Consider the following 19775-nt stretch of genomic DNA (forward strand, 5'->3'; position numbering starts at 1 on the left):
GCAGGGCTCTGTCCCCACCAGGCGATGGGGTGCTGCGAATTCCCTTTTTTCTCCTTCACTTTTCTGCCCCTGCTTCCTGCAACCCTGATCTTTCTCAGTGCTCCCTAAAGGCGTGGAACGCTTGGGGCTCCTCCCAGCTCTCCTTCTTGTCCGGCTGTCCTGGGTGAGCGACTGGATGCCTTGTGGAGAGGTCCTCAGCTCTCCTGCCCCGCTCATTTCTAGAGGGCAGCACCTGGTTCCGTACCCGGCAGGAACCTCACGACCTCCCGGGTCTCAGACCTACTGTCCTCCCTGCCTGGGCATTAGGGAGTTCCCGCCCAAACCCTCCAAAGAGAACCCTGGGAGGAGGTGGTATGTGGTCGTGGACCTGGACTCTGGGAATCTGGGATTCTTGTCTGACACACCAGCCCTTGGGCATGGCTTCGCATTTCCTCTGATGTCCAGCAGGCCTCTCCCTGCCCTGGTGCAGTCTGCACCTTCCCATCCCCGCAGGCCTGGCAGCAGCCGGGGCCTCGTCTCTCCCGGGAAGGGCTCAGCACTCCCCGGAGCTCAGTTCCTTGGAGTTTCTCTGTGTCCTCGCCTCCAGTGGGTTGTAAAACTCTCTGTGCCCTCGTGGATTCTTTTGAGTTTATCTGGCTCATTTTTATTGATGTGATGAGAGCAATGGTCTCTGGTGACTTTCTATGTTTGAGTCAGAGCGGAATCTCCATTGTCTCACACACACACGCACACACACACACTCACATAGACACACACTCACACACATTTGAAGTTGTATTACAGAAGAGAAAAGGAACACACACATCTCAAAGGAAGCCATGCCTCTCAAAATCGAGATGCGTGATGAACACAGCAGGTCACCAACCTGCCACAGAGACAGGATGTGGGAGCTACAAGGGGGTCTGTGGCTCCTGTGGGGGCTCCAAGGGGAGTTGTGACTCCTGTGGTGGCTCTAAGGGGGGCTGTCGTCCTTGTGGCTGCTCCCAGTGCAGTTGCTGTAAGCCCTCTTGCTGCTCCCCAGGTTGTGGGTCATCCTGCTGCCAGTCCAGCTGCTGACTCCCCGAAGGGAAGAAGAAGCCAGCACAGTCAGGGGCTGACAGGCAGACCGGAGCCTGGGGGAGCTGGGCTCTCCAGAATGGCAGGAGGGACAGAGACACTGTCCAGCAGCCTCCTGCCCCCAGACCTGATGGAGAACAAGACCTTGGCCGTGCTGAATTTCACTCCTGTACTAGAAGAGCCCAGAGTGTATGCATGGATAGAAACACAGACAAATAAACCATTTAAAACACCGGTAAGGCGAATCCTTCTGGAACAGCGATAGAAGGCTGTGGTCTGAGGGCAGAGGCAGGAACAGAGGAGGCTCCACTCAATCCTGGGGGTTGTGGGAGGGCAGGACTTGGGCCCAGAGGCTGTAGAGAGGAAAACAATGCAGGAGGGGGAAGTGTGTCACGAGGCAACACAGTATTTTTATTCTAAATGACACACAAGTTCCCTAAGGAGAGAATATCAGTAAGAACCAGGAAGGGACCATGTGCACCCCATGACCCCTAGACAGATATATAAAGAGCCCAGGCCCAGGGGACTCCACACCTGCACTTCTCTCTCACCTCCTCATCTACCTGCTCCACCCTCAATCCACCAGAACCATGGGCTGCTGTGGCTGCTCCGGAGGCTGTGGCTCCGGCTGTGGAGGCTGTGGCTCCGGCTGTGGGGGCTGTGGCTCCGGCTGTGGGGGCTGTGGCTCCGGCTGTGGGGGCTGTGGCTCCGGCTGTGGAGGCTGTGGCTCTGGCTGTGGGGGCTGCAGCTCCAGTTGTGGGGGCTGTGGCTCTAGCTGCTGTGTGCCCGTCTGCTGCTGCAAGCCTGTGTGCTGCTGTGTCCCAGCCTGTTCCTGCTCCAGCTGTGGCTCCTGTGGGGGCTCCAAGGGGGGCTGTGGCTCCTGTGGGGGTTCCAAGGGGGGCTGTGGGTCCTGTCGGGGCTCCAAGGGGGGCTGTGGCTCTTGTGGGGTCTCCAAGGGAGTCTGTGCCTGTGGCTCTTGCGGTGGCTCTAAGGGGGGATGTGGTCCTTGTGGCTGCTCCCAGTGCAGTTGCTGCAAGTCCTGCTGTTCCACCTCAGGCTGTGGGTCATCCTGCTGCCAGTCCAGCTGCTGTAAGCCATGTTGCTCCCAGTCCAGCTGCTGTAAGCCCTGTTGCTCCTCCTCAGGCTGTGGGTCATCCTGCTGCCAGTCCAGCTGCTGTAAGCCCTGCTGCTGCCAGTCCAGCTGCTGCAATCCCTGCTGCTCAGGCTGTGGGTCATCCTGCTGCCAGTCCAGCTGCTGCAAGCCCTGCTGCTCCCAGTCCAGCTGCTGTGTCCCCGTGTGCTGCCAGTGCAAGATCTGAGGCTCTAGTGGGAAACCTCAGGTAGCTCCTGGAGATCTGTGCTTCCCAACGAGTGACTACCCTTGAAGCACATCCTGTTCTGGACCAGAACAATGAGTCCCTTGGCTCAGGTCGTCTTATTCCAGCCTTTGAAGAAGTGAAATGAACTACTCCCTGCCCATTCCCTTTAAGGGTATCACATGCCCTGGGGACTTTTGCCAATCCTTCCCACATGCCCCCATATGTCTGAGCCAGACTGCACTGGGGGCGGCCCTCATGCCAAGCAAGAGCCTGGAATTCCCCTTCTTGATAATTCCATGGGAGACAGCCAACCCTTCTTTCCTGTGCCTGCCAGGAGCTCCGTGGCATTTGCAGATGGATGTCCTGCAACCCAAATGATCACATGTATCTATGGAAATCCAAAATGGATCTGAGTGCAGCACTAAATAAATTCTACAACCCTCAGCCTTGGTCTCACTGACCCTTTTCTTCCAGCCTCTCTCTCATTGGTAAACTGTCCTTCCCCTCCCTCCCTGATAGCTTATTTCTCACACTGCTGTAACTATGTGCCAGGCCCAGCTCCAATTCCAGAAACAGTTGTTGAACTGATTAATGAAGGAACCACTAGCAGTGTGTATGAATGAATGAAGATGAATGTATGAATGAGTGAGTGAGTGAGGATCTCTCATTAGTACACAGGGAGCCCCAGCTGCATCTCAGTGGGATTCAGTCTGTCTTGGTTGGAATTGTGGACTCCTGCTTCTTCCCCATGGGAGGATATGTTTGGCAGAGAAGGAGATCTTGCCCTCTGTGCTTAGGAAGGGTTATAATGGGTGGTCTCTGTGCCCATCTAGGCCTCAGAGTGGTGGTCAAGCGGGGAGAGGGGGAAGTTAGACTAGAATGAGGTGTGTCTCTGAGATACTCTGTAGGACAACACTGGAAACTGTGCTGCTTCAGGGACCCGAGAGGGTGTGGCCCAGCACAGGTTGAGGTGCGCCCTCCTTCTCTGGGCACAGAGTGATGAAGAATCCAATGTTCTTCCACCACTCACAGGCTTCTCAGCTTTAGTTTTGCACAGGGAGGAACAGAAGGGAATTTTCTCAGCCTGATAAAAGGCATCTACCCACAGTCAACACTATATGCAACTGTGCAAACCTGAATGTTTCCCCCTAAGATCAGGAACAAGAAAAGGATGTTCACACCCACCACTTCTATGCAACATTTTACTGAAGCTATAGCCAGAGTAATATGACAAGAAAATGATATAAACAGCACCCAGGCAGGAAAAAACTAGGCAAAAGTATCTTTATTTACAGAAAACCTCATCTTGTATGTAGGAAATCCTAAGGGACACACACTCACACACACACACACACAGACACACACAACTATTATACCCAATAAATGAGCTCAACAGGGTTCAGGGCACAAGTCCTATACACAAAAGTCAGCTGTGTTTCTACAACCAGCAATGGGCAATGCCAACAGGATATAAGGGAACAATTCTATCAAAAAGAATAAAATTCCTAGGAATACCAGCAACCAAAAATTCATGATTTGGACACTTAACACTACAAGACATCACTGGAAGAAGTCAAAGAGGACCAAAGTAAATGGGGGAAAAATCCCATGTTCATGTATTGGAAGAAGAATATTGTGAAGACTGAAACACTATAAAAATTGATCTACCAGTTCAATGGAATTACATCTCAGGTTTCTTTTCTGCAGAAATGGACAAGCTGATTCTTAAATGTATGTAAATATTCAAGGAATCCTAAAGAGCTAAAACAATCTTGAAAAAGAAAAATAAAATTGAGGACTCATGTTTTCCAATTTCTAAATGGGCTCCAAAGCAAACAGTAATCAAGGCAGAGTGGTGCTTGTCTAAATATAGAAAGATGCATCAGTGGAGTAGATTCAAGACCGTTGAGATAAACCTCACAGTTGTGGTCAGTGGATTTTCAACAAGAGTACGAAACAATTCCATGGGAAAAAGGAACCTTTTCCACAACCAATGCCACTGAGACAACTGGATGTCCACATGCAGAAGAATGAATTTGGACCTTTACCTCTTACCATATACCAAACAACCGAACATGACAAAAACAGAAAAAATAGCTCAATGGCTTAATTGTACAAGCCAAAACTAGAGGACTGTGAGAAGAAAAACAGGTTAAACCTTATGACCGTGGAGTATGCAATGGCTCTTAGAGAATGACACCTAAAGCACGAGGGATAAAAGAAAAAACTAGAATAACTCCATCAAAACTAATAACTTTTATGCTTCTAAGAGCACTATTAAGAAAATGAAAAGACACCAACAGAATGGAGGAAACTACTTTTGAATCATATATTTGATAATGAATTTGCATCCAGACATAAAGAATTATTAGTATTCAAACGTACAGTCCAATTAAAAACTTAGCAGAGGATGTAAATAGGCATTTTCTGAAGAAGATATACAAATGGCTAATACACAGATGACTCCAACCCAACAGCAGCAGAGTATACCTTTCTCTCAGGTGCACATGGAATTTTCTCCAGGATAGACCATATGTCAGGCCACAGAACAAATTTCAACACATTTTAAATGTGAAATTATATGGTGTTTTCTCCAAGCACAGTGGATTAAAACTAGAAATCCATAGGAGAAGGAAAAACGGAAAATCTACAACCGTGTGGAAATTAAACAGCACACTCTTAACCGATGAAGCAAAGAAGAAGTCACAAGAGAAATACCTAGAGACAAATGGAAGGGAAAACACAGCATACCAAAGTTTATGGATGCATCAAAAGCAGTGTGAGGTAGAAGTTTATAACCATAAACACACACATTTAAAGAGAAGACAGATCTGAAGTTAATGACCTGCTGATGAAAAAAGGCAAACTCTGTCAAATATCTGAGCCAAATGTGAGTGACCATGGTCAGAACACAGTCTCTAGAAGTCTTGATATCATCACCAGGTGGTTAGGCTACAACTTGATCTCGTATGTCTTGGGGAACAGAAGTTACAGGCAAAAACATAAATCAGTGATGAGCCCCTTTTCACAAGCTTATGAGCCATTTGTATATCTTCAGAAAATGCCTATTTAAATCCTCTGCTATGTTTTTAATTGGATTTTATGTTTGAGTACTAAGAATTCTTTATGTCTGGATGCAAGTTCATTATCAAATATATGATTTGAAAGTAGTTTCTCCCATTCCATTGGTCCATTGGTGTCTTTTCATTTTCTTGATAGTCCTCTTAGAAGCATAAAAACGATTAGTTTTGATAAAGTTATTTAATCTAGTTTTTCCTTTTATCCCTCGTGCTTTTGGTGTCATTCTCTAAGAGCCGTTGCACACTCCAAGGTCATAAAAGACTTAACCTGTTTTTCTTCTCACAGTCCTCTAGTTTTGGCTTTTACAATTAGGCCATTGAGCTATTTTTTTTCTGTTTTTGTCTTGTTCGTGTGTTTGGTATATGGTAAGAGGTAAAGGTCCAAATTCATTCTTCTGCATGTGGACATCCAGTTGTCTCAGTGGCGTTGCTTGTTGAAAAGGCTCCTTTTTTCCCGTGGAATTGTTTCGTACTCTTGTTGAAAATCCATTGACCACAACTGTGAGGCTTTATCTCAAGGGTCTCAAATCTATTCCATTAATGCGTCTTTCTATCTTCAGACAACCACCACACTGCCTTGATTACTGCTTGCTTTGTAGCCCATTTAGAAATCGGAAAACATGAGTCGTCAACTTTATTTTTCTTTTTCAAAGATGTTTTAGCCATTTTGGGTTCCTTGAATGTTTACATAAATTTTAGGATCAGCTTGTCAATTTCTGCAGAAAAGAAATCTGGGATGTAATTGCATTGAATTGGTAGATCAAGTTTTTTAGAGTGTTTCAATCTTCACAATATTAGGTCTTCCAATACATGAACATGGGATTTTCCCCCCATATAGTTTGGTCATCTTTAATTTCTTCCATTGATGTCTTGTAGTGTTAAGTGTCCAAGTCTTAGACTTTTTGGTTGTCTGTATTCCTAAGAATTATACACTTTTTGACAGAATTATTCCCTTACATCCTGTTTGCATTGCTCATTGGTGGTTGTAGAAACATAGCTGACTTTTGTGTATAGGAATTGTGCCCTGAACTCTTTTGAGCTCATTCATTGGGCATAATGTGTGTGTGTGTGTGTGTGTGTGTGTGTGTGTGTGTGTGTATCCCTTAGGATTTCCTGCATACAAGATGAGGTTTTCTGTAAATAGAGAAACTTTTGCTTAGTTTTTTCCTGCCTGGGTGCTTTTCATTTCATTTTCTTGTCATATTACTCTGGCTATAGCTTCAGTGACATGTTGCATAGAAGTGGTGAGTGTGGACACCCTTCCCTTGTTCCTGATTTTATGGGGAAACATCCAGGTTTTCACAGTTACGTATAGTGTTCAGTGTGGGTAGATGCCCTTTATCAGGCTGAGAAAATTCCCTTCTGTTCCTCCCTGTGCAAAACCAAAGCTGGGAAACCTGTGAGTGGTCAGAGAACACTTGGATTCTTCTTCACTCTGTGCCCAGAGAAGAAGGGCGCACCTGAGCCTGTGCTTGGCCACACCATCTTGGGTACCTGAGGCAGCACAGTTTCCAGTGTTGTCCTACAGAGCATCTCAGGAACACAGCTCATTCTAGTCTCCCTTCCTCCTCTACGCGCTTGACCTTCACTCTGGGGCCTGGATGGGCACAGAGACCACCCATTATAGCCCTTCCTAGGCACTGAGGGCAAAGATCTCCTTCTCCCGCAAACATATCCTCCCACGGGGAAGAAGCAGGAGTGCACAATTCCAACCAAGACAGACTGAATCCCACTGAGACACAGCTGGGGCTCCCTGTGTACTAATGAGAAAGCCTCACCCATTCACTCATTCATTCACTCGTCTTCATTCATTCATACACACTGCTAGTGACTCCTTCATTAATCAGTTCAACAACTGTTTCTGGAATGCGAGCTGGGCCTGGCACACTGTTACAGTGGTGGCAGTAGTAAGCCATCAGGGAGGGAGGGGAAGCACATGTGGCCAGTTTAGCAATGAGACAGAGGCTGAAAGAAAAGAGTCAGTGAGACCAAGGCTGAGGGTGTAGAATTTATTTAGTGCTGCACCGAGGTGCATTTTGGATTTCCACAGATACATGTGATCATTTGGGTTGCAGGACATCCATCTGCAAATGGAGCTCCTGGCAGACACAGGAAAGAAAAGTTTACTGTCTCCCATGGAATTATCAAGATGGGGAATTCCAGGCTCTTGCTTGGCGTGAGGGCCGCCCCCAGTGCAGTCTGGCTCAGACATATGGGGGCATGTGGGAAGGAGGGGCCATAGTACAAGGGGCATGTGATACCCTTACAGTGAATGGGCAGGGAGTGGTTCATTCCACTTCCTCAAGGGCTGGAAAGAGAAGCCCTGAGCCAGGGGACTCATTGCTCTGCTCCAGAACAGGATGTGCTTGAGGGATACTCACTTGTTGGGAAGCGCAGATCTTCAGGAGCTACCTGAGGTTTCCCACTAGAGCCTCAGATCTTGCACTGGCAGCACACGGGGACACAGCAGCTGGACTGGGAGCAGCAGGGTTTGCAGCAGCTGGACTGGCAGCAGGATGACCCACAGCCTGAGGAGCAGCAGGGCTTGCAGCAGCTGGACTGGCAGCAGGGTGACCCACAGCCTGAAGAGCAGCAGGGCTTGCAGCAGCTGGACTGGCAGCAGGATGACCCACAGCCTGAGGAGCAGCAGGGCTTACAGCAGATGGACTGGCAGCAGCAGGGCTTACAGCAACTACACTGGGAACAGCCACAAGAACCACAGCCTCCCTTAGAACCACCACTAGAGCCACAGCCACAGCCTCCCTTGGAGCCCCTACAAGAGCCACAGCCTCCCTTGTAGCCCCCACAAGAGCCACAGCCCCCCTTGGAGCCCCCACAAGAGCCACAGCTGGAGCAGGAACAGGCTGGGACACAGCAGCACACAGGCTTGCAGCAGCAGACGGGCACACAGCAGCTGGAGCCACAGCCCCCACAGCCAGAGCCACAGCCCCCACAGCCGGAGCCACAGCCCCCACAGCCGGAACCACAGCCCCCACAGCCGGAGCCACAGCCCCCACAGCCGGAGCCACAGCCTCCACAGCCGGAACCACAGCCCCCACAGCCGGAGCCACAGCCCCCACAGCCGGAACCACAGCCCCCACAGCCGGAGCCACAGCCTCCAGAGCAGCCACAGCAGCCCATGATTCTGGTGGATTGAGGGTGGAGCAGGTAGAGGAACAGGTGAGAGGGAGGTACAGGTGTGGAGCCCCCAAGGCTGGGCTCTTTATACACCTGTCTAGGGGTCAGGTGGGTCACAGGGGTCCTTCCTTGTTCCTTCTAAAATTCTTTCCCAGGAAACTTGTGTGTCATTTAAAATAACAAAAATACTGTGTTTCCTTGTGACACACTTCCTCTTCCTACGTGGTTTTCCGCTCTAAATCCTCAGGGTCCAAGTCCTCCCCTCCGAGGACTCCCAGGAATGAGTGGAACCTGGTCTGTTTCTGCCCCGCCCTCTGACCCCAGCCTTCTGCCCCTGTTTTCTCTTCCCTTCAGGGCACTGTTCTCACCTCCTGTGCTCCGCAGGGCTCTGTCCCCACCAGGCGATGGGGTGCTGCGAATTCCCTTTTCTCTCCTTCACTTTTCTGCCCCTGCTTCCTACAACCCTGATCTTTCTCAGTGCTCCCTAAAGGCGTGGAACACTTGTGGCTCCTCCCAGCTCTCCTTCCTGTCCGGCTTTCCTGGGTGAGCGACTGGATGCCTTGTGGAGAGGTCCTCAGCTCTCCTGCCCCGCTCATTTCTAGAGGGCAGCACCTGGTTCCGTACCCGGCAGGAACCTCACGACCTCCCGGGTCTCAGACCCACTGTCCTCCCTGCCTGGGCATTAGGGAGTTCCCGCCCAAACCCTCCAAAGAGAACCCTGGGAGGAGGTGGCAGGTGGTTGTGGACCTGAACTCTAGGAATCTGGGATTCTTGTCTGACACACCAGCCCTCGGGCATGGCTTCGCATTTCCTCTGATGTCCAGCAGGCCTCTCCCTGCCCTGGTGCAGTCTGCACCTTCCCATTCCCGCAGGCCTGGCAGCAGCCAGGGCCTCGTCTTTCCCGGGAAGGGCTCAGCACTCCCCGGAGCTCAGTTCCTTGGAGTTTCTCTGTGTCCTTGCCCCCAGTGGGTTGTAAAACTCTCTGTGCCCTGGTGGATGCTTTGGCGTTTATCTGGCTCATTTTAATTGATGTGATGAGAGCAATGGTCTCTGGTGACTTTCTGTGCTTGAGTCAGAGCGGAATCTCCATTGTCTCACACACACATGCACACACACACTCAGATAAACACACATGCACACACACTCACATGCACACACATGCGCAGACACACAGTCACACACACTGGAAATTGTATTACAGAAGAGAAGAGGAACACATACATCTCAAAGGAAGCCATGCCTCTCAAAACAGAGATGTGTGATGAACACAGAAGCTCTCCAACCTGCCACAGAGAGAGTGTGGGGGTTCCAAGAGGGGCTGTGGCTCCTGTGGTGGCTCCAAGGGGGTGACTGTGACTCCTGTAGTGTCTCTAAGGGGGGCTGTGTTCCTGTGGCTGCTCCCAGTGCAGTTGCTGGAAGCCCTGTTGCTGCTCCCCAGGTTGTGGGTCATCCTGCTGCCAGTCCAGCTGCTGCAAGCCCTGCTGCTCCCAGTCAAGCTGCTGACACGCTGAAGGGAAGAAGCAGCTAGAACAGTCAGGGGCTGACAGGTGGACCGGAGCCTGGGGGAGCTGGGCTCTCTAGAACAGCAGGAGGGGCAGAGACACTGTCCAGCAGCCTCCTGCCCTCAGACCTGGTGGAGAACAAGACTTTGGCTATGCTGAGTTTCATTCCTGAACCAGAAGAGCCCAGAGTGTATGCATGGATAGAAACACTGAGACAAAGAAACCACTTAAAACACTGGTAAGGGGAATCCTTCTAGAACAGCGATAGAAGGCTGGGGTCTGAGGGCAGAGGCAGGAACAGAGGAGGCTCCACTCAATCCTGGGGGTCTTGAGAGGGGAGGATTTGGGCCCAGAGGGTGTTGACAGGAAAACAATGCAGGAGGAGGAAGTGTGTCACGAGGCAACACAGTATTTTTATTTTAAAAGACACACAAGTTCCCTAAGGAGAGGACATCAGTAAGAACCAGGAAGGGACCATGTGCACCCCATGACCCCTAGACAGATATATAAAGAGCCCAGGCCCAGGGGACTCCACACCTGCACTTCTCTCTCACCTCCTCATCTACCTGCTCCACCCTCAACCCACCAGAACCATGGGCTGCTGTGGCTGCTCTGAAGGCTGTGGCTCCAGCTGTGGGAGCTGTGGCTCTGGCTGTGGGGCCTGTGGCTCCAGCTGCTGTGTGCCCGTCTGCTGCTACAAGCCTGTGTGCTGCTGTGTCCCAGCCTGTTCCTGCTCCAGCTGTGGCTCCTGTGGGGGCTCCAAGGGGGGCTGTGGCTCCTGTGGGGGCTCCAAAGGAGGCTGTGGCTGTGGCTCTTGTGGTGGCTCTAAGGGGATCTGTGGTTCTTGTGGCTGCTCCCAGTACAGTTGCTGCAAGCCCTGCTGCTCCTCCTCAGGCTGTGGGTCATCCTGCTGCCAGTCCAGCTGCTGTAAGCCCTGCTGCTGCCAGTCCAGCTGCTGCAAGCCCTGCTGCTCTTCAGGCTGTGGGTCATCCTGCTGCCAGTCCAGCTGCTGTAAGCCCTGCTGCTCCCAGTCCAGCTGCTGCAAGCCCTGCTGCTCCTCAGGCTGTGGGTCATCCTGCTCCCAGTCCAGCTGCTGCAAGCCCTGCTGCTCTTCCGGCTGTGGGTCACCCTGCTGCCAGTCCAGCTGCTGCAAGCCCTGCTGCTCCTCAGGCTGTGGGTCATCCTGCTGCCAGTCCAGCTGCTGCAAACCCTGCTGCTCCCAGTCCAGCTGCTGTGTCCCCGTGTGCTGCCAGTGCAAGATCTGAGGCTCTAGTGGGAAACTTCAGGTAGCTCCTGAAGATCTGCGCTTCCCAACAAGTGAGTATCCCTCAAGCACATCCTGTTCTGGAGCAGAGCAATGAGTCCCCTGGCTCAGGGCTTCTTTTTCCAGCCCTTGAGGAAGTGGAATGAACCACTCCCTGCCCATTCACTGTAAGGGTATCACATGCCCCTTGTACTATGGCCCCTCCTTCCCACATGCCCCCATATGTCTGAGCCAGACTGCACTGGGGGCGGCCCTCATGCCAAGCAAGAGCCTGGAATTCCCCATGTTGATAATTCCATGGGAGACAGTAAACTTTTCTTTCCTGTGTCTGCCAGGAGCTCCATTTGCAGATGGATGTCCTGCAACCCAAATGATCACATGTATCTGTGGAAATCCAAAATGCACCTCGGTGCAGCACTAAATAAATTCTACACCCTCAGCCTTGGTCTCACTGACTCTTTTCTTTCAGCCTCTGTCTCATTGCTAAACTGGCCACATGTGCTTCCCCTTCCTCCCTGATGGCTTACTACTGCCACCACTGTAACAGTGTGCCAGGCCCAGCTCGCATTCCAGAAACAGTTGTTGAACTCATTAATGAAGGAATCACTAGCAGTGTGTATGAATGAATGAAGACGAGTGAATGAATGAGTGAATGAGTGAGTATCTCTCATCAGTACCTAGGAAGCCCCAGCTGTGTCTCAGTGGGATTCAGTCTGTTTTGGCTGGAATTGTGGACTCCTGCTTCTTCCCCATGGGAGAATATGTTTGGGGGAGAAGGAGATCCTTGCCCTCAGTGCCTAGGAAGGGGTATAATGGGTGGCCTCTGTGCCCATCCAGGCCCCAGAGGGAAGGTCAAGCACGTAGAAGGGTAAGCGAGGCTAGAATGAGCTGTGTTCCTGAGATGCTCTGTAGGACAACTCTGGAAACTGTGCTGCTTCAGGGACCCAAGATGGTGTGGCCCAGCACAGGCTCAGGTGCGCCCTCCATGTCTGGGCACAGAGTGAAGAAGAATCCAAGTGTTCTCTGACCACTCACAGGCTTCCCAGCTTTGGTTTGGCGCAGGGAGGAACGTAAGATACTCTTCTCAGCCTGAAAAAGGGCATCTACCCACAGTGAACACTATACGTAACTGTGAAAACCTGGATGTTTCCTCCTAAGATCAAAAGGGTGTCCACACTCACCACTTCTATGCAACAGTTCACTGAAACTGTAGCCAGAGTAATATGACAAGAAAATGAAATAAAAAGCACCCAGGCAGGAAAAAACTAAGGAAAAGTTTCTCTATTTACAGAAAACCTTATCTTGTATGTAGAAAATCCTAAGGGACACACACACACACATACACACACACACGCACAACTATTATGCCCAATAAATGAAATCAAAAGAGTGCAGGGCACAATTCCTGTACACAAAAGTCAGCTATGTTTCTACAACCACCAATGAGCAATGCAAACAGGATGTAAGGGAATAATTCTATCAAAACTATAAAATTCCTAGTAATACAAGCAACGAAAATCTGCAAGACTTGGACACTTAACACGACAAGACATCACTGGAAGAAGTTAAAGATGACCAAAGTAAATGGGAGAAAAGTCCCATGTTCATGTATTGGAAGACCTAATACTCTGAAGATTGAAGCACTCTAAAAAACTTGATCTACCAATTCAATGCAATTCCTATCAACATTCCAGGTTTCTTTTCCACAGAAATTGACAAACTGATTCTAAAATTTATGTAAACATTCAAGGGATCCTAAATAGCTAAAACAATCTTGAAAAAGAGAAACAAAGTTGAGGACTCATGTTTTCCGATTTCTAAATGGGTTACAAAGCAAGCAGTAATCAAGGCAGCGTGGTGGTTGTCTAAAGACAGAAAGATTCATTAATGGAGTAGATTTGAGACCCTTGAGATAAAGCCTCACGGTTGTGGTCTATGGATTTTCAACGAGAGTACAAAACAATTCCATGGGAAAAAAGGAATCTTTTCAACAAACAATGCTGCTGAGACAACTGGATGTCCACATGCAGAAGAATGAATTTGAACCTTTACCTCTTACCATATACCAAACAAAGGAACAAGACAAAAACAGAAAAAATAGCTCAATGACCTGATTGTAAAAGCCAAAACTAGAGGACTGTGAGAAGAAAAACAGATTAAGTCTTTATGACCTTGGAGTGTGCAATGGCTCTTAGAGAATGACACCAAAAGCACAAGGAGAAAAAGGAAATCTAGATTAACTAACTACATCAAAACTAATAGATTTTATGCTGTTTTTTCTTTTTCTTTCTTTTTTTTTTTTTTTCTTTTTGAAACAGAGTCTCACTTTGTCACCCAGGCTGGAGAGCAGGGGTACGATCTCAGCTCACTGCAAGCTCTGCCTCCTGAATTCACGCCATTCTCCTGCCTCAGCCTCATGAGTAGCTGGGACTACAGGCGCCTGCCACCATGCCGGCTGATTTTTTTTGTATTTTTAGTAGAGACGGGGTTTCACGGTATGAGCCAGGATGGTCTTGATCTCCTGACCTCGTGATCCATTCATCTCGGCCTCCCAAAGTGCTGGGATTATAGGAGTAAACCACCGCGCCCGGCCTAGTTCTTGTGCTTCTAAGAGCACTATGAAGAAAATGAAAAGACACCAACAGAATGGGAGAAGCTACTTTCAAATATATATTTGATAATGAACTTGCATCTAGACATAAAGAATTCTTAGTACCCAAACACACAATCCTATTAAAAACTTAGCAGAGGATTTAAGTAGGCGTTTTCCGAAGAAGATACACAAATGGCGAATATACATGCGAAAAGGGGCTCATCCCTGATTTATGTTTTTGCCTGTAGCTTCTGTTCCTCAAGACATATGAAACCAAGTAGTAGCCCAACCACCTTGTGATGATCTCAGGACTTCTGGAGGCTGTGTCCTGGGTCATGGTCACTCATATTTGGCTCAGAATAAACCTCCACAGATATTTGACAGAGTTTGCCTTTTTTCATCAGCAGGTCATTAATTTGAGATCGGTCTTCTCTTTAAATGTGTGTGTTTACAGTTATAAACTTCTACCTCAGCACTGCTTGTGCGGCATCCATAAGTTTTGTTATGTTGTGTTTTCCCTTCCATTTGTCTCTAGGTATTTCTCTTGTGACTTCTTCTTTGCCTCATTGGTTAAGAGTGTCCTTCTTAATTTCCACATGATTGTGGATTCTCCATTTTTCCTTCTCCTATGGATTTCTAGTTTTATTCCATTGTGCTTGGAGAAAACACCATATAATTTCAACATTTAAAATGTGTTGAAATTTATGTTGTGGCCTGACATATGGTCTATCCTGGAGAAAGCTCCATGTGCACCTGAGAGAAAGGTATACTCTGCTGATATTGGGTGGAGTCATCTGTGTATGTCTTTTAGGTCTAGTTTCACTATAGTGCTGTTCAAGTCTTTTATTTCCTTGTTCATCTTCTGTCTGTTGCTCTGTACATATATACAGAGATATCTGGATATCTGGGCAATATCCAGAGATCATTTTTCTTTGTAGTCACCATTGTATCACATAAGATATAATAAAGTAATGACATTCTTTTTCAAACTCAGAACTATTTACCTTCAACCATACACAAAACCATATTACTACATAGCTGCACCCTCTCTACTTCATGTTATTGATGTTACAAAATACATAGTTGTTTACATGTTATATAGCCACTAAGTTGCTTTATATTTAATTTTTGTGTTTTTTCATTTAAATGTCATATATTAAAAGTGAATTTATGTACCAAAATTACATTAATACATGTTACTGTGTTTTTCTATGTATTTATCTTTTTGGAAGAATTTATATTTTTATATTACTGTCTAGTATTTTTTCTTTCACCTTGGAGGACTCCTTTTAGTATTTCTTGCACAGTAGGTCTAGTAATAGTGAACTTCCTTAGCTTTTATGTACTGGGAAAACCTTAATTTCTGCTTCATTTTTGGCGGCCAGTTTTCTTGATTGATAGCTTTTTTTTCTGTCAGCGTTTTGAACATACCACCCTACTCCCTTTTGGCCTGCAAGGTTTCTGCTGAGACATCTCCACAAAGTTGCCTGAAAGCTCCCTTGTGTGTGATAAGTTGTTTTCCCTTGCTGCTTTATAGATTCTTTTTCTTAGAATTCTGGCACTCTAATTATAAAGTGAGTCAGTGTGGGTCTCTTTAGCTTTATTCTGGTTGAAGCTTCTTGAATGTGTATGTCCATGTTTTCCCTAGTATTTGGGAAGTCTTTGGTTATTGTTTTTTTTTCTAATAAGCTCCTTCCCCTTTTCTCACTCTTCTCTTTCTTGGAATCCCGTAATGTGTGTATTATTCCACTTCCTAGCCTCCCATAAGTCCCTTGGGCTCTCTTAACTCTCCTTCATTCTGTTTAAATGTTGGCTACTCTGACTTGATGATTTTAATGTTCCATCTTTTAGTTTGCTGTACCCTTCTGCCTCATCAAGTCTGCTGTTGAACTTCTCTAGTACATTTTTCAGTTTGGTTATTGTATTTTATAGTTCTAGAATTTATGTTTGGTTGTTGTTGATAGTTTCTGTGTCTTTGTTGTTATTCTCCTTGTGATCATGCATTGTTTTCCTGATTGCGTCTAGTCGTTCATCTATGTTTGCTCATTGATCATCTTCTGACTGTTATTTTGAATTTTTTGTCAGGCAGCTCATCGATCTGCATGTCTTTAAGGTCGGTTTCATGAGTTTTTGTTTGTTTGTTTGTTTGTTCCTTTGATAGGCTCTGGTTTTCCTATTTGTTTTGGTTTGTTTTTGTTTTTGTATGCCTTGTGATTTTTATTGTTGTTGTTATTGTTGAGACTTGAGTGAAAAAAAAAAAAAACCAACCACCTCTCCCTATCTTTGTGGACTGGCTATGTGCAGGGGAAGCCCTTTACCAATCAGTCCAGCTAGAGACTCCAGGACCTGTCAAGCTTTTTCTGAGTAGGTGTCTTCTTTGGGCTTGTGTGTGTGTGCTTTTTAGTTATCTCGAATTCCCTAAGCAAGTTTCCCACGCCTCTTCTCAGAAGCCCATAATCTTTCTCCCCTCTGGCAACTGTCTTAGGAGCTGAGCTTTAATATGCCATGGTGGTTGTATCTTTTTTCAGTAGCATCCAAGAAAGACTACCAGCCCTAGCAGTACTTGGAGTCAAGTGAGACGCATACCAGTTCCTCTGGCTGACCCCAGGTTGCCAGAACACTGGATGCTCAGCTGACTCTTTTGTTCCTGTCTTACTCAGGATCTGCCTGCTCCTCTGAGCCTCTAGGGCAGGCACTGGATGCGGTATCTTCCCCGGGTTGAGCCCTCTTCTCCTGCAAGCAGAGACTGTGAAGATATTTGAGGCCGTGTGGAGGGCAGAAGTGAACTTTGTGGTTCCTTTTGAATACCCCAAGCCTGCTGGCAGGCGTTTCCCAGCTTAGCTGACAGATCAGAACACAGAATCAGTCACCGCACAGGAAAAGGGTTGGACAGAATCACAGCAAGCATACAGTTGATTTACAGACATGAGAGGCTTTATTGCAAGGAAATTCATTCATTATTTTGTTATTGTTTTTAAACAGATGGAGACAACAAGAAAGGAAGGAGACCTCCTTGGTCACAGGTGGGCCAGAGAACAGGCAGCGGCCCAGGAGGACCCAGCATCCTGATAGTGGTTGAGGAACTGGTTTTTAGTGATCACTCAGGAACATCGACCTGGCCTTGTGGGGTCAGACCTTGCATCTCAGTCAGCCCAGGGAGAAGAAGATGGTCCACACCCAAGTGCAGGGAACACTGTGGCAGTTGGCTGGGCACCCACTTCTAGGCAAGGACACCTCCTGCATCAAGGAAACACATGTTTCCAGAGTCAGGAGGCTGAAGGCAGGGCCCAGAGGAGAGCCGAGCCATGGAAGGAGGTGTGTGCATGGATGATAAGCTGGAGAAGGTGCAGGTGCCTCAGGGAGGATGTGTGGGATGAACTGATTCAGGGAAACCATAACAAATGCTTTCACCAAACAGGAGAAACCTGAAGGTCTGGGTTCAGAGCCTCAGATCTTACACTGGCAGCAAATGGGGACACAGCAGCTGGACTGGCAGCAGCAGGGTTTGCAGCAGCTGGACTGGGAACAGCAGGGTTTGCAGCAGCTGGACTGGCAGCAGGATGATCCACAGCCTGAGGAGCAGCAGGGCTTACAGCAACTGCACTGGGAACAGCCACAAGAACCACAGCCTCCCTTAGAGCCACCACAGGAGCCACAGCCCCCCTTGGAACACCCACAGGAGCCACAGCCCCCTTTGGAGCCCCCACAAGAGCCACAGCTGCCCTTGGAGCCCCCACAAGAACCACAGCTGGAGCAGGAACAGGCTGGCACACAGCAGCACACGGGCTTGCAGCAGCAGACGGGCACACAGCAGCTGGAGCCACAGCCCCCACAACCAGAGCCACAGCCCCCACAGCTGGAGCCACAGCCCCCACAGCCAGAGCCACAGCCCCCACAGCTGGAACCACAGCCCCCACAGCCAGAGCCACAGCCCCCACAGCTGGAGCCACAGCCCCCACAGCCAGAGCCACAGCCCCCACAGCCGGAGCCACAGCCTCCACAACCAGAGCCACAGCCCCCACAGCTCCCACAGCTGGAGCCACAGCCTCCTGAGCAGCCACAGCAGCCCATGGTTCTGGTGGATTGAGAGTAGAGAAGGTAGAGGAGCAGGTGAGAGGGAGATGCAGGTGCGGAGCTCCCTGAGCCTGGGCTCTTTATATACCTGTCCAGATGTCAGGCAGGACACAGGATCCCTTCCTTGTGACTGTTTACACTATTTTTCCAGAGCTCTGTTTTTTCCTCTTTGCTAGTGGCTTCCTCCTGGCTCAGTTGAGCATCTGCTTTCCTTGCTTTCTAAATTTGTCTTTTTCCCAATTTGTTTTGGCCCCTACAATGAATACCTCAGCTCCAGGCTGTCTGGTGCTTCCCACAAAGCCCCAGGGTGCTAGTCACCTGCTCTCTGCTGACCACATGTGACCAATGGTCAACAGCCTCTGCCCAAGTGCTCTCATCTTTCCTGTGTTGACTCCCCCAGATAATATTAATTTTATGTTTTTAGATTTCAAAAGTTATCCATGGTCTTTGTATTTTACTCATGCCATTCTCAGCTTTCTGGGTATATTGGACCATTCTTTGCATTGCTGTGAATAAATACTTGAGGCTGGGTAATTTATAAAGGAAAGAGGTTAGAATGGCTCATGGTTCTGCAGGCTGCACAAGCGTGGCACCCACCTCTGCTCGGCTTCTAGGGAGGCCCTCAGGGAGCTTTTCCTCATGGTGGAAGGTGAAGCAGGAGCAGGCACGCCACATGGTGAGACTGGGAGCAAGGGGTGAGGAGGGGCCACACACTTGTGAGCAACCAGATCTGAGTGAACACACTCATCACCAAGGGGATGGCACTAAGCCCATCATGAGGGATCCACCCCCACGATCCAAACACCTTCCTGCAGGCCCCTCCTTCAACACTGGGGATTGCATTACAGCAAGAGATTTGGAGGGGACATCCCAACTATATCATTATACCCCTGACCCCTCAATCTCATGTCCTTGCATTGCAAAATAGAATAATCTCTTCCCAATAGTCCTCCCAATGTCTTGACTCATTCCAACATCAAGTTCAACGTCCAAAGTCCAAGTTCCTTCCACCTATGAACCTGTGAAAATCAAAACACATTATTTACTTTCAAGATACAATGAGGGTAGAGGCATTGGGTAAACATTCCCTTTCCAAAAGGGAGAAATCAGATGAAAGGAAGGGGCTACAGACCCCATGCATGTCTGCAATCCAGCAGGGCAGCCATTAAATCTTAAAGCTCCAAAATAATCTCCTTGGACTCCCTGTCCCACATCCAGGGTACACTGGTGTGAGGGGTATACACAGCCTTGGTGTCCTAAAGCCTTGGGCCACTCCACCCTCGTGACTTTGCAGGGTTCACCCCCCGCAGCTGCTCTCATGGGTTGGAGTTGGGTGCCTGCAGCTTCCCCATGCTCAAGATTCAAGCTGCCAGTGGCTCTACCATTCTGGGGACTGGAGGATGGTGTCCTCCTTCCCACAGCTCAATTAAGCAGTGCCCCCATGGGGATCATTTACACAAGTAAATGATCCTTCCCCACCCCTCACCCCTGTGGTGATATCTGTGACCTTGTTCTTCACAGGGTACCCCACTGGGGTCTGTCCCATGTACCTCGCCTCCAGCCACCCTCCTCTTTCCAGCTCACTTTCTCCAGTGCTTTGATTCCACCAGAACCCTCAGTCTCTTGATACAACCACAGCTTCACCGATCCCCAACCTCTCTGATACCTCTTCTTGTTTTGTTAACAGCTTTATTGACGTACCATTCATATACCACACAATTTGCCCATTTCAGATATACAATTCAATGC

At 48.5% G+C, this 19775-nt stretch overlaps 1 protein-coding gene and 3 pseudogenes across 1 annotated transcript; 2 read left to right on the forward strand and 2 right to left on the reverse strand.

Annotated features, from left to right (window-relative positions):
* Window positions 1-1280: 1280 nt before the first annotated feature.
* On the reverse strand, window positions 1281-7006 carry LOC126936397 (CLK4-associating serine/arginine rich protein-like; annotated as a pseudogene).
* A 598-nt stretch (window positions 7007-7604) lies between these two features.
* Window positions 7605-8589, forward strand: LOC126936398 (protein FAM170B-like). Its single transcript, XM_050759207.1, has 2 exons — window positions 7605-7631; window positions 7908-8589. Exons 1-2 carry the CDS (start codon window positions 7605-7607, stop codon window positions 8253-8255), a joined length of 375 nt encoding a protein of 124 aa, XP_050615164.1. The 3' UTR covers window positions 8256-8589.
* A 1374-nt stretch (window positions 8590-9963) lies between these two features.
* LOC126936399 (uncharacterized transmembrane protein DDB_G0289901-like) lies at window positions 9964-11573 on the reverse strand (annotated as a pseudogene).
* A 5780-nt stretch (window positions 11574-17353) lies between these two features.
* On the forward strand, window positions 17354-18310 carry LOC126936028 (LIM domain-containing protein A-like; annotated as a pseudogene).
* The last annotated feature ends 1465 nt before the right edge of the window (window positions 18311-19775 follow it).

This window comes from Macaca thibetana, chromosome 14 (genome assembly GCF_024542745.1).
Source record: "Macaca thibetana thibetana isolate TM-01 chromosome 14, ASM2454274v1, whole genome shotgun sequence".
NCBI classification, from domain to species: Eukaryota; Metazoa; Chordata; class Mammalia; order Primates; family Cercopithecidae; genus Macaca; species Macaca thibetana.

Excerpts from the sequence above, each read along its gene's own strand:
- LOC126936398 (XM_050759207.1), top strand. The coding sequence starts at position 7,605 with ATGGGGAATTCCAGGCTCTTGCTTGGC. Across the intron at positions 7,632-7,907 it reads ATTCCAGGCTCTTGCTTGGC|CACACGGGGACACAGCAGCT; the intron begins GTGAGGGCCGCC and ends TTGCACTGGCAG.